Source organism: Malus domestica, chromosome 01, assembly GCF_042453785.1.
Source record: "Malus domestica chromosome 01, GDT2T_hap1".
Lineage (NCBI taxonomy): Eukaryota > Viridiplantae > Streptophyta > Magnoliopsida > Rosales > Rosaceae > Malus > Malus domestica.
The window spans coordinates 26,318,567-26,333,082 of record NC_091661.1 but is presented as its reverse complement, the minus strand read 5'-3'; the positions used below and the strand labels follow the sequence as shown (position 1 = coordinate 26,333,082).

The 14,516-nt window shown below is 36.8% G+C and overlaps 2 protein-coding genes across 2 annotated transcripts; one reads left to right on the top strand and one right to left on the bottom strand.

The window, feature by feature from the left end:
• Positions 1 to 537: 537 nt before the first annotated feature.
• LOC103417802 (cation/H(+) antiporter 15-like) lies at positions 538 to 4,175 on the bottom strand. The gene is made up of 3 exons (XM_029102085.2): positions 3,651 to 4,175; positions 2,181 to 3,176; positions 538 to 1,925 (listed from the first exon to the last, which is right to left on the bottom strand). The coding sequence occupies exons 1-3, from the start codon at positions 3,876 to 3,878 to the stop codon at positions 720 to 722; spliced, it is 2,430 nt and encodes an 809-aa protein (XP_028957918.1). The 5' UTR covers positions 3,879 to 4,175; the 3' UTR covers positions 538 to 719.
• Positions 4,176 to 7,851: 3,676 nt separating this feature from the next.
• On the top strand, positions 7,852 to 10,299 carry LOC103417789 (dehydration-responsive element-binding protein 2A). Its single transcript, XM_008355947.4, has 2 exons — positions 7,852 to 8,182; positions 8,612 to 10,299. Exon 2 carries the CDS (start codon positions 8,633 to 8,635, stop codon positions 9,827 to 9,829), a length of 1,197 nt encoding a protein of 398 aa, XP_008354169.3. The 5' UTR covers positions 7,852 to 8,182; positions 8,612 to 8,632; the 3' UTR covers positions 9,830 to 10,299.
• The last annotated feature ends 4,217 nt before the right edge of the window (positions 10,300 to 14,516 follow it).

Sequence of the window (14,516 nt, the reverse complement as noted above, 5' to 3'; positions counted from 1 at the left end):
TTTCAGTGGAAATGATGAAAATTTGCTAAAAAACGTGAAATCAAAGATAAAACTTTAGCAAATCTTAATCAAGCCATAATACATGTATTGAACAAACATTAGTGGTTAAAACTATGTAAAAGATATTTTTGTCTGTGATATGCAGGAATGAGAACATTATACCACAAAGAATATATTTATCAAAATTAATTCAAACGAGAACAATCTCAACAGAAATTCACTCCAACTAATGTAATTAGTTGATTCTCCATTAATATAAAATGATATTAACATAAATAATAAAGATATTAAAGGATTTGAAACTCCAAGTCGGCAATACAGATACACGACTTGAAGATGGAGGCCAGCAACAAAGAAATGCCGCAGACTTAAAGGGGGAGAGATTAGGTGTTAATCTGAAGACGTAAAGCTCTAATTTTGGGTGGGTATCACTCATTCATCTTATTCAGTTTAAATCTAGTTGAAATTTTGGAGAAATCTCTTAAAGAAATTTTAAAATTTTGGAATCTTCAGTTTGTTTCATCAAAATTTTCACAATGAATAGGTAAATATCGTCAATATTCACTAATTTTCTGGTATCTCGCTGACAAAAGGTGAAGTCTGCATTTTAGTATTATCTCTGGTTTCCATATGGATTCTAATTTTTTTAATATTTCGACAATTTTGTCGATATTCTAAAAACTGTATAACACAAATTTTGTGACATGAGGAATAAATTGTTACCCAGGAAACTTAAATTTACTTTCCGACCCTCTCATGGAGCCACTACGAAAAGCTCCGTTGCTCAATTCCTTGCTTTCTTGCAAAACTAACACATTGACCATTCCCCCGCAAAAATCCGGGGAAGCAAGCATGTCACCTATCACTCCCAGTTCCGGATTCTGCACAAATTCTGTCATTTCTTCATCCCTCAATAACATATCCGTGTGCCGCCTCCCAACCAACACAAGATCATAATCCCCTTGCGAGTTCCTAATGGCGTCCATGAGCTGCACACTATCATCCACCTCGAAATCTCGCCAGATCACGCAATCATTCCCAATGTTCCTTATCTTAAACTCGTCCACCAATGCCTGGTCGAGTATCTCTTCTGTCTCCTCATCCTTGTTGGCTACAATTACTTTATTCTGCAGTACAAACCTGAACACCGTGATGCCCACGTCCGGGTTGCCAGACATGCGCCAAGCGTAGGCCAACACTTCACGATCATCTGGCCCGCCAATAAAAAACACTGCCACATTGTAGGAAAAGTGGGACACGCTTAACCGAGTTGACAAGCCTCTTTCGACTAGTAATCCAACTGTAGAGGGGGAATAATTTTGTACATGGATGTTGAATTGGCGTATCGCTGTCGTGACAGTGGCGCCAACAATATACTGGTGGTTTTCATGGAATGGTAAGAGAATCAGAGGTATGTTATTGTCCTCCGCTAGACGGCAAACGGTCTCATGCATTGATTTGTAAGGGGCGATCATAGTGAAGGCTTGGATTGAAACCGGTCCTTTCGAGTTCATCGAGTAATTCCAAAAGGCTCGCATCATTTGATGTGTGGGTGAATTTGAGTGCTTTAATTTCTTATTTGCTTCCTCCTGATACTTCTTCTTGTAAGGGACTAGTAGGGGTGCCGCTCGGCCAATGAGCTCGACTGCACGGACAACGTAGGTGATTAGGGGGCTCACATCTGTTGGATTAGACGATTCTAGGAGGGTGGTGATGCTACAGACACTTTCCTCATTGTGGACACAACAAAGAATACTGAACTCCTGGTAGTTTCGAGCTGACTGGATATTTCTGATGCGTAAGTTTTTGGTTGATGGTCCAAGTCGTGTTTGTGGCTGGTATAAGAATCGAACCACCGGTGTTGCGATCAAGGTCACCGTGAGCATAGAGAGCGCGATTTGAGTATAAGATTGTTCATCTAGCAGCTGCACGTAATATTTAGAAAAAAGTTAGATTGTCATCCTCAAAATCTATTATTCTTTCATTAAATTCGAGTGTTAGACTGAATTTTGATTTTACAAGTTAGAGATGCATAAATTTACTAGCACACTGTCTGAACATATTGGTCTTATATACAATAGTTGACACCTCTAAAGAGTGTGTCACTAAATATGTCAGTTTTGTGCGTCTAAATAGAATTATTGAAAAGAAAAAGAATTCATTGTGATATTGTTACTTACCATACTAGACCTCCATCGAGTAAGAAGGACAATATCTACGACACCCTTGATGGTCAATATCAATCCTAGCAAAAGGCTATTTTTAAACCTAACTTTGCAGAACAATGCAGCAACTGTAACTGTAACAATCTTTGCTCCATACGTCAAACAAATAACAAGCTGAAGTTTGCCAAAGCTTTCCCAATCGCTAAACGAAAACACATCAACCATGAATCCAACACGGAAAAAGAGCACTGGAAGAAGAAATTCGGAGACCACAAACTCCATCTTCTGTATTAATGTCGCACCAAGAGGTGGTCCGTCTGGTATGACTAGCCCAAAAAGTATAGGGCCGGTAATTGGAGTTGCACCTATGGCATCGGAGACCAATGCCATGGCCAAAACCCCAACCAGTATAGCAACCACATAACCCTCCTTCACGTCTTTTCCTTCGGGCGTTTTTTTAACCACTAGTAGTACAAGCGGTCTTAAAAATGAGAAATTGAAAATCGTCAAGGCCAACAGCGAAACCAAAGCCATGACTCCGTGGCTCGGATTTCTTTTTGAGAACACAATATGTGCAACCGTGGACAACCACTGGATGGCTTCAGTGACCAAAGAAGACGACATGGCGAGTTGACCTAGCTCGGAAGTCATGAGGTTGAGTTCACTCAGGGCCTGAGCTATGACCGGGAAGAAAGTGAAGGAGAAAGTAGAGAAACTAAAATAGAGGAAGAATGTTCCTCCTTTGAATCCGGGAAGGGTGGTGCCTATTGGGTGAACTAGAGATAGGGTTATTACTAAGGGAATAATAAAACCAGGCAGACCAATTTTCCAAGCATTCCTTGCAGTCCTTCTCACCATGTTTTTGTCAAATTTCACCGCGATTATAAACATGGAGTAGACTACGCCCATTAGAGCTATTACCTCAAACACAGGAGCATCTTTTCTTCTGAATAGCTTCTCCCTTACTACCTTTGTTTTCCCTAGCGCTGAGGGCCCCAATATAATGCCACCCTGCAAAAACGAAAACTTGAAGTTAAATTATATATGGAGACTTCAATCTAACAAACTTGATTAAACTATGATATACCAATGTTATATTATCAGACAATTAATTTCAGGACAGAAATATGGTTGAATTGAGCTATACGACCCGCTCTAAATTATGAAAAAGCAGTAACAACCTCTAGAAATTACGGGGAAATGGAAAGAAGGAAAGAAAAAAAAAAGAAAAAAACCCTAATTAACAACGTACCCAACTTAATTTGCAAAGTTGATTCAACCCTGATTGATTTTTGACAACGCATGTCCATAAAATTATTAGAACAATAAAAAATATATAAACAACAAGATTATTTGCAGGCATAACATAAACAAACCTTTATTTCATAGTGACAAATATTATGAATACTTGACATGGAATTGCAGACAAACCGAAAACCCAGAAAAATATAAGCATGCATGTGATGTATTTTTTTATATAAATACCAGGAGATTGCAGACAAATTTGGTTTGTCCCAAAGGCCTCAGAAGATAATAAAGCGCTCGAGAGATGACAACGACGAGGACGATTTGAGCCATTGTTAGAGGAAGTGGATAGTCTAAAGGATTGTCTTTCCTCCAAAAACCTTTGGAGGTGACGGCTTGTTGTTGCATGCAAAAGATTGGAGCTTCCGGCTTCCCCGGTGGGGGGGTTTCAACTCCATTCGTCGCCATTCTTGTTAATTTGTAAATATTAACCTCCCAAAACTTGATCGCAAATAGTGTTATAATCTTCAGTCAATCACGTTGCCAAGTCGAAGCGCCGAACGACCGTACTAATTGATTCATAGGGTTGATCGTGATCCCGGCCGACAACTCTATGAATCGTCCGAGAACGAGTAGGAAGTGAAATTCACTAGCAAGGTGACAACCACGCCTGCCCACCACCACCACAACCGCCGTAGGCGTTTAGTATCTAGGGCTGATCGGAATTGGAATGTGTTGATTTTTGGCCTTTGGGTCAGTCGCGCGGTAAAAGTCGTTGCAGAAGGTGCGGTTATCATTTTATGAGAAAGGTTTGGTCAATTTCATCCGCAAGTTATTCGGTGAACTATTTTATCTGCATTAACCGATTACTTTTTCAAAATATTTATGAGCTTTTTTCAGCAAAAAAAAGATTGTTTTATAAATAAAAAGCCTTTTTTTTTTTTGTGGTCCATGTGGTGACACGCCACTTTCAATGTGACCCTTGTGGTAAAAAAAAATTGTTAATTAAACCCTTGTAGTGAGCCTTGTTAGCAATTGAGGTCCAAATCCAAACTTCCGTTTGTCTTTCATTAAATAAACTCATGTGACTATCACGTGGATCGGTCAAATATGCCATTTCAATCCAAATTACATCCTATTCCATGGACATCTAATATGACTTAGGTCTACACTTGTTCTTTTTGGGTGGGTTATGACATACACTTGTTTTGTTTTTTTTGAGTTAAAAAGTTGGCATCTAATTCTAGTGCACAAAGCCAATTGAAACAAGTGAAAAAGAGAGATAATGTACAAGAATAACTTAAAGAATAAAGAGAACGGGGGAAAGGCATTGCATAATTAAAGAATTAAAGACAATGGGTGAAAGGTATTGCAGAAAATTTAATTTTCACGTCTGCCCTCCGCTTATGAACTTCAAGAGCGTAAGAAACTTAAATAACTAACATTCAAAGAAGATTAAGAAAAAAATTTGAAAGATTGTGTACTGGCTGACTACGGCATGCATCAAACCACACTACCAATTAAAGACAAAATTGAAAGGCATATATGCATTCGGACTGGTACAAATTGATACAAGAATGAAAATTTAAGACAGACTAAGACTCTAACTCATGATCAAAGACGCATTGGCATTGAAAAAAACAATGGTTTATTAGAAGTATTATGATTTCCAAACGAAATTAAATCATACTTGAGAAATTAGACGCGACTTCACTTTCACCTCTTCTCCTAGCCATTGACGTGGTTTTACAGGTTTTGTTTCACTTTTTGCATTCAAGCTTATTTTATGTGAAATCTTATTTCCGTTAAACACTAACTCATACTACATGTCCATGGAATAGGATGTAATTTGAATTAAAATGATGAATTTGATCCTCCATGTGATAGTCACGTGAGTTTATTTAACGGAATACTAACGGAAGTTAGGATTTGGACCTCAATTGCTAACAAGGCTCACCACAAGAGTTTAATTAAAAGTTTTTTCACCACAAGGCTCACATTGAAAATGCCGTGTCACCATAGGGACCACACAAAAAATTTGGCCTAAATAAAATAAATAAAAACTACGTACTTATTACATGCAAGGTCCATCATTTTTCTGATATGGAATTTCCTCTCAACATGCCCCTCATGTGTGGCGAATTTTTAAGCCTAACACGTGGACAACACAAATCGGATGACGTAAATCGCGTGTGGCCGTTGTGCTTCACATGTAGACAAGTAGCTCTGATTTCATGAAGACAGTTGAGGTTTCACCATAAAACTAATTGGCAATGTGGGGTATAGCCCAATTACTTATAAGCACATGCAAAGTCTCTCCTTTCTCCGATATGAGATTCACTCTCAACAATTGAAAAAAAACACACATTTATAGATAACAGGAAGGAAACAAACTAAATTAATGATCAAAGGAATGGAGAGAAGTAAATAACGACTTGTAAGGTGATTGTAGCTCAGCTAGTTACCAACATTATTTACATATGCACTCAAGGTTTCTAAGTTTGGTTCCCCACCGCCACCTATCGCTTGTATACAAAAAAGAATAACAATACTTAGAGCAAATAATAAGAAATAACATTTGAATCGACTAATCCCCTAATTGGCCTAATTCCTCGTTTTGAAGTGTTTTTATTTAGGAACTGGTATTAGCACTTCAAAATCTTATCTTGTGTAATTTTTCTTTCTAATTACAAAAGTTTAGAATGTAAAATGAGATTTTGAAGTGCAAATAGTAATTTTCTTTTATTTATTCTTTTATTTTTAGAATTTTGAATTATTCCAATAGAAAAGTCCAAAATGGATTATCAAAACAAAATAGAAAGCCCTAATAGGCTCAGTTCATTGAAAAGCCCAAACACATAGATGCCCAAAGCCAAAATCAAATCAAACACATACTAATACATTTTATTTTAGGCAACCTTTATTTTATCTTTTAATTTGAACAAGGGAAAAATATATTTATTGGTAGCTCAAGCACCACATCTTTTCTCTGGCCAGGGACGGAGCATGTTTACCTGCATAATATGAACATATTTATCAATTTAATTTAAAATTTTAGTTTCGTTACGTTATTTATATAATATTTAAACTTTTACTACCACGGCTAGCAATTAATTATAAAACAATTTTAGTACAACCCAAACAATTTCAGAAATCCACTGACCATGTGCGATGACCATATCAACATGAAAGTTGTAGCAATATTTTTCTTTTGCTTCCCCTCCTTCAAACTTTGTCTAGCCGCTGCGTCAGCAAACACGCAAGCTGCCACCTCATCACTTTGTTAAACTCCAGCGCACACCATGGATTTGGATCCGGAATAGAATACTTTTTGTAAGAATCCAGATGATTAATCAATTGTATTCATTCACCGTGCGGTTAGAAATTATTTTTAATTTTTAATTTAAAATTGAATATAAATAGTACCTAGCGAAAATTGACCGCATGATGTACGATGAATGGACATGATTGATTGATCTTCAGATCCCCATAAAGAGGATCCAGACAGGATCCTTGTCTTTTGGTTCCCATTCGGATTCAAATTGTGGGGTTCTAGGGATCTTCACAGCTTAGTCATTCATCGTGCATCGTGTGGTCAGAAATCATTTGATTTTTTTATTTAAAATTAAACATAAATAATACCTGACGAAAATTAACCACAAATGAAAAGTTAAAGTATAAAGATCTCTAAGATCGTCACAAAGTAAATCTGGAGAATATCCTCTTTCCGCACACCACGACCCAATCGCCTTCAGTGTTCAATTCTCCACCACACGGAATTGAACATGTCACTCATGACATGATTAAGTTAGGCGTCCAAGTGAACTAAAATTGCCACGTTGCCCTACACATTGTGCGACACGTGGTGCGCATGCAAGAAGTCGACGAGGAAGACAGGATAACATAATACTGTCCGAACGAGGGAGACATGCTGTTTTCCCTTGGTAGTGAAAAATGGTTCGTGGTTGAGCCCATGGGGTTGAGAAGAATTACGATGCAATTAGCACCTCAATGCCCCGTGTTCGACGTTAATCATGCAAAAACAATTTAACGTGTGAAATGTCGAAAATAAAAAAATTTCAAGATGGTAAATTGAGTATCCTAGATAGACATTCATATAAAAATGCGATATAAAGAGAGAGCAAAAGATGAAGAACTTACCCTTCGTAGAATTTCAAAAAATAAATTGATCGTGATTCATATGTTTTTATCCCTTGGTAAAGCAGCACAGCTTTGTAGAATAGAGGAGAGTCTCATATAAAGTATTGACTTTCTACCAATTCATTTGGGTTCGAAAGTGTCATCATCTTCTAAATATTGTAATAGTTTCAAACTTATCTCGTATTAATAATAATAATAATTAAAAAAAATAATCCGATAAGATAAGAACTGAAAAAGCCCACAGCAAGCACGCATTAGCTGTTCTGTGGCACAATCGCAAATTTCCGAATCCAGCCCGAAGCGCCACGACGCTACTAGAAAATCGCCACGTCATCACATAAAGTAAATATCGGAAATATCTAGAGGAAGGTTATAAATATCTGTCACAGCGAGCAAGTTCCGAAGATTTCTGCATTCGATCAACTTGGAAGCTTAAAGAGCAGCAAAGCGCAAAAAACCAAACCAGCAGAAAAAGGCTGAAATTACAGTCGACCGGAAGGTGAAAACGCTAAAACGCGTCTGAAATTGTCGTATTGATTCGAGAAAGTCGAAGACTGCGGTGCCGATCGGGAAGTTTGTGAGTGGGACTCGTCGATTCGGGAGATTCTGAGGTTGGTTGAGTTTGAGCAGTTTTGATTTCGTTTCCTTTTTGCTTGATGAAATTGTCTGTTTCGTTTCTCGATTAGGGTTTCTAAGCTTAAACTTGTTGGGGAAGGAGGATTTTGTTTCCATTTTTTTTTTTTTTTTTGGGTTGAAATTTGGGGTTTTGAGTAATTGGGTTTTATGAAACTAGGGTTTTTGGATTTGGGATTTTCCTTTTTCCCGGGCTACCACGATTGCGTATCTGTTTTGTAAATTGATGTATTATCGGCGGACTTGGGACCCAAGAAAGCTGAGAGTCCTGGTTCAATTTTGATTTGGTGTATTTGGGTCTTGTCTGTGTATAAAACCCAAAGGTGCTTGTGTGATTGGAACCGCAATTTTCTTTCGAGAATTTCTGTACCCAGTTCTTAATGGAATTTGGTTCGTGTTTACTGCAGATTGTGCATAATAGAGGAGCAATGGGAGCTTATGATCAAGGCGCTAACATGTCATCTCTGCCCTTGGATTCTTCAAGGAAGAGGAAGACGCGGAGCAGGCGAGATGGGAACTCTGTTGCTGAGACACTAGAAAAGTGGAAAGAGTATAATAAGAAACTGGAATCGGTTAATAACGAGGGGAAAACGCGTAAAGTGCCCGCCAAGGGGTCGAAGAAAGGCTGTATGAAAGGCAAGGGAGGGCCTGAGAATGCACGTTGCAATTACAGAGGTGTGAGGCAAAGGACATGGGGCAAGTGGGTCGCCGAGATTCGGGAGCCAGACAGGGGAAGCAGGCTTTGGTTGGGTACTTTTCCCACTGCCCTTGATGCTGCCCTTGCGTATGATGAGGCTGCGAAGGCCATGTATGGTACTGGTGCTCGCCTCAACCTCCCGCATGCGGCCAATTATCATCCATCGTCTTCACTGGAGACTTCTTCAGTTGCAACACCATCAGGGTCTTCTGCAGTGGCAACTCCAGGATGCTCTACTTCCACTTCAACCTCAAGTCGCTCTGAGATTTGTGGAGACGAGGATTCCAAGCTTTTTCTTAATGTGAAAAAGGAGGATGGTGAGGGCGAATCAAGGATGTATCCGTGGTCTACTGCGGTCCCTCAAGCCAGTGGTATGGTTAAGCCAGAAATCATTGAGGATTTCACTATGGATTATCTTCGTAATAGTCAACAACAACCTGTCGTCAAACCGGAAGCAGGAGTTGAGGATCATAATTGGAATGGCGGAGAAGGTTTTATTGGGGATTATTCAGAGAACTTCACAACCGACGAGTTGTTTGATATGGATGAGATGTTTGATGTAAATGAACTGTTGATGCCTTCAGATGATATTTCCCTTTGCAATTCAGGATCGGAGCAAGTATGGAGAGCTGACGTTGGTCAGTCGGGCATGGAGACTCTCAGCAGTGAGAGGCCATCAAATTTGTCGTACCAGCTGCAGTTTCCAGACGCCAAGCTGCTCGGGAGTCTGCAGCACATGGAGCATGCCCCATTGAACTTCGAATACGGTTTTGATTTCAAGAAGCAAGAAAAGGAGGGGAGTAATCATACCGGCCAAGATGATCAAGGGTACTTCAATCTGGGATTGTCTGACTTAGATTTGGAAGGATTCACAGGAGGAATAACACAATCCGGAGATGGAGGTTACAACTATTCGATGGAAATGTGAAGGCCAAGTTGGGTGGGGGTCTATTAGTCTTTCCCATGACTTCGCTGTAAACGGCTCCCGGATTCCGAAAGCAAAGAAACAGATTTTGGTGTGTTGATGAACAGCCCTTGTGCTTGATTTCGATTTTGTTTTGGAGATTTTGAGCTATGGTACAGGTTTTAGATTGGAGAATTAAGCCATGATTTCCCCTTCTGCCCTGCCGTGCCATTCTATGTTGAAGGGTTGATGGACAACTTGGCAATGCTATACATATATATACATATTAACTAAAAATTCTTTCATTGTAGTATGTAGATAGGAGGAAGAAAAAGGAACTTGAAATAGTTGAAACATCAGTCATGGGAAATACAGATTTTGTGTGCTTTTTGACTCTTCTGTGGCTGTTTGTTCTTCTTCTTGTCCAGTTTTCTGTTTATATACACTACGGATTTGAGCTTGTGAATCGATTGTGTCAGTTCCCCTTTCTGCTATACGATTGAGTTTTCAATGATGCTGTGCCTGTAACAATAGTGCTTTCAGGCTAAACTGCTTAACATAGCTTTTCAGAGCATTCGAATTGATACATTTTTATTTTTTTGATAGAATTGATAATGATCTTGGTACTTCTAAGATCATCTCCAACCCTTAAGAGTAAAACCTAAAATTTGTAGCCCATAAAATTTAGGTTTTAATCCAAAAACAGCTTTTCTACTTCAACAATTCTAGCCTAAATTTTTTAGCACGATATTATTAAAGAATTTAGGCTAATTTTTTCTTTTAAGTAATTTTTTTTTTAATTATGTACACTATCTTTATTTAATTTTATGAACATTTTTTTTCAAAAAATAAAAAATAAAAAAAATTTATGAACATTTTAACCTAAAAATATTTAGATTTCGATAAATATTAAAAAATCATTAAATTTTGGTGATTTTTGAGTTAAATATTTTTTTTAATTATTTTACCCTCGGAATTTAAATTTGGGTCGTTATATCTTTTTTTATACCGTTGGATTTGATCATATTAGATGTCAGTCGTTGGATTTAATAAATATATAAATATAAAACAAAAAAAAATGAATGTGGACCGTTGGATGAACCAACGACCCATTTAAACGTGGCCGCACAATAGAAAAAAAAATAGTCATTAGGCTCATGATAATCTTGGGAGGAATTTGAGTTTTGTTTATGTTTTAACACTTAACTCAATTTTAGAACAACGGTTGGAGAGAAATTTATTTATTTATTTTTTTTTTTGGGTGGGGGGCATGAGGAATAGAAGGGAAAATTTAGGACTGACTCCAGTTGGTCTAACAAGAGTGCTTTTGCGAAAACCGCTTGTTTTTGCTTCCGTTCTGAAGTTTTTCATTGTGGAATATCGATCGACACAAGTGTGAAGTTGAGTTTGATTTGTGTTCAACACAGATATTATTTGAAACTAACAGGAGAAAGACAAACACGATGCTTTGACTTCTGTTTTTGGTTAAAATCCTTTGGAATTGTTTGAGAGATCTTTAATTCGAGCACATACAAAACGTTATTTGTAATAGGGCCCACACCTTCATGTACCAGCCACATATGTTGATGTGTAAAGAGATGATGCAAATGATAATACAAATAGATGATAAGTATAACATCATTCATTAAGTTATTTACAAGTTTTACGAAATACTAATTGAACATAACACCCAAAACAAACAATAGGAGGGTACGCCCGAATAATCAAAATAACCAAAAATAAGAGCAACAAATCCTATCGAGGAAAAGATGGACGCATTAAAAATAGGTAAATTACATAAAACTATTTCAACTATGAGTTGAACTAAAATCTCATACCTTATTTTTAAAAATTGCAATATCATACATCAACTTATCAACCAAAGAAAACGTTTTTGCAGACACCTCAAACTGTGATTATTTTGTAAAGAGAAATGAGCCCTTACGTAGAGCCAATTATTTTTCCCCCAATTGAAGCCCCGTCCTATTTATTGAATTCTTCAAAGACAACTAAAAACAATCAAGTTGTAAGAATAGTACCATCTGCCATGCGAAGGGGAATGGGTTTGAAAATTTGAATACAATCAAGTTGCTGGAAGTGGGTGGAAAATTAGGAAGAAAAAAAAAACGGACAAAAATGAAAGTTCAGAAGCATGGAATCACGCTAAAAGTAGTAAAGTAAATTAAAACGGAGAAGCCTCAACTACTCGGATGGTGAGAAGAAGATGGCAGAAATTAAAGTTTGAGCAGCCTGCAGGTGATAAAATATAACCTAGTTGAGTTGATGGTGCATTTGGGACTGGATTATTTACTCAACTAGCCACCAAAATAATAGGCCAAATAGTTCCTCTCTGTGGGCGTGCAGCAGTTTCAGATTTTAAACCATTTGAGATAAATTTATCTTGGTTGCTAGTTTATAAGAAAATAATATTACGTAATTTACTAAAAAAAAAGGCAATTTATAGTTTGGTGAGACCTCAAATAATTATAGAAAGAGATTAGGAACATGTTTGAAAATAAATAGTTTTGGAATGTCTAGAACTAACAAAAAGAAACTCTTTTTACAGACAACGAAATGCGATTTTGAATGCTAAGAATATATTTTTTGTGTTCTTTTGCAGAGGGTTGAGAAATTGAGGTCTATCGTAAAACTAATTTGGCAATATGGGGAGTTTTTTTTTTTTTTTTCTTAAAAAATGGACCAGCTTGTGGTTTCGACACGGCTATCCACCATTCGGGGGACAGGAAAGACTCACAGAAACATTTCAGCCACCTTCTGACCACCATCATGCGATTCACCAGTACCAGCCAGGAATCAAACCCAGGACGTACCATGTGAAATACCGGCCTGAGATTCATCTCCAACCATTGAGCCACCCCGTGGTGGTTACAATATGGTTGCAATATGGGGAGTACTAGCCCAATTACTTATAAGCAAATACTTGATCCCTCCTTTCCCTAATGTAAGATATATACTCTCTAACAAATGCACTTCATTATTATTCATAAAATACATACGAGTACTACTCAATGGAGCACTTGAATTTTAATAAAAAAGGTAGTAGGTCGTGATTTCATAAAAAAGCTTCTAACAAAAAACTTCTCATGTCAATCCAAGTTAGGTTATGACTTTTTGATAGGAAATACGATGAATCTAGCTACAAACATGGATAAATCTAGTACTAAACTAAAAAAAATAGTAGTTTATATTATCAGTTGTAAACCGGACATTTCCATACGTAGCTAGATGAAGCAGCAGATGCTACGTACTGATACCAAATTAAAAGTTCTTGGTGGATAATGTTGTGTGGATTTAGATGATGAATTTGCTGCCGGTCAATACGGATGTCGAGTAGTAGTGGATAGTTGAATTCAGTAAAATGGACCTTCATTGGTGGAGGTTCTGATAGATAAGTACGGTGAAGGTGGTGAACCATGTCATATACCCAATATAATGGCGATGATAATTCGAAAAGTATCTTCACACAAGTACGATTATGATAATACAAGAAATGTTACATAAGGATTATATACTTGCAAGTAAAATTATGTTGGAAAATGCTTCTCATTTTTCTTAAAAAAATGGTGAAAACCGTTTTAGAATTCAATTCCTTTGCTAATTCTATTCATCCACCTAATTGTTTTGCTGATCCCCAACTTTAGAAAGAAAAAAAATGGTTTTGATTAATATAATCGAAATCATATTTTCTTCCTCCGATTAATTGACATATGAGTTACAAGTTATAACATAACCAAAAATTGTTTGCTAAACCAAAGTAGATGTGTCACTTAACAATATAACTCGAAAGTATGAGTTCAGCGTAGTATCTATAAAAAGAGACATAAATTAAGGTTGACAAAATAATTAAGAAGGAAAAATGTACAATAAAAAGAAATCTTGAATTAAATAACAAAAAAATCCTAAAACATAGAGGTTGCGTTCCATCTTCAAGCTACATTTGCAATTTTGTTAAATTTTATTCGCTTTTGTAACCGAATTAAGGTGCAACGAGGTACTCTAAGAGAGAGTGGGGACTTCAAACTTACAAGATGTTGAAGAGGTAAAATCAAATCATTAAACCCAGTTATTTCTCCATTTCTCCTCCTTTTTGGTACTTGTAAATGAAAGAACTTCTCTTAGCAAATTACTGTCGAACTTTCTTGTTCTTTTTAATATAAAAAAATTAGCATTATGGTATTGTAAGTTTGCACAATGCTTGACTTTAACTTATAGACTAGTAGTATTAGTAAAACCGTCCGGCCTATTTCTTGTTTAAGAAATTAAGTTTCTAAGTTTGACTCCTAATAATATTGTTTGAAAAGACTAAATTGCATTGGATGAAGAAATAGCTAAGATAAAAAAAAATGGAAGCATATAAAATTTGGCATGCACGATACAATACGCTTGAATCATCTTTTCTAATGGATGATAGGGACTCGTTTCAGAAGAGTTAATAAACCCTTCTTTACATAGAAAAGTTATATATATGTAATGGTTAAGAGGGTGTTTCTATTTTTTTGTATGAAAAGATTCTGTAGCCTATGATTTAATCTCAATCACACAATTTCATTAAAACCAAATCTAATGGTTAAGAGGGTTTCCCTATTTTTTTTGAAAAATAAGGATTTCTTCCCTAAAAGAGCCTGTGTATGTATACATATATAAAAATTAAATTAAAGAGACCATTGTGTGGGGGTGGGGTAATTGGATC

Excerpts from the sequence above, each read along its gene's own strand:
- LOC103417802 (XM_029102085.2), bottom strand. The coding sequence starts at position 3,878 with ATGGCGACGAATGGAGTTGAAACCCCCCCACCGGGGAAGCCGGAAGCT. Across the intron at positions 3,177-3,650 it reads AATTTGTCTGCAATCTCCTG|GGTGGCATTATATTGGGGCC; the intron begins GTATTTATATAA and ends TCGTTTTTGCAG. Across the intron at positions 1,926-2,180 it reads CTCGATGGAGGTCTAGTATG|CTGCTAGATGAACAATCTTA; the intron begins GTAAGTAACAAT and ends TATTACGTGCAG.
- LOC103417789 (XM_008355947.4), top strand. The coding sequence starts at position 8,633 with ATGGGAGCTTATGATCAAGGCGCTAACATGTCATCTCTGCCCTTGGAT.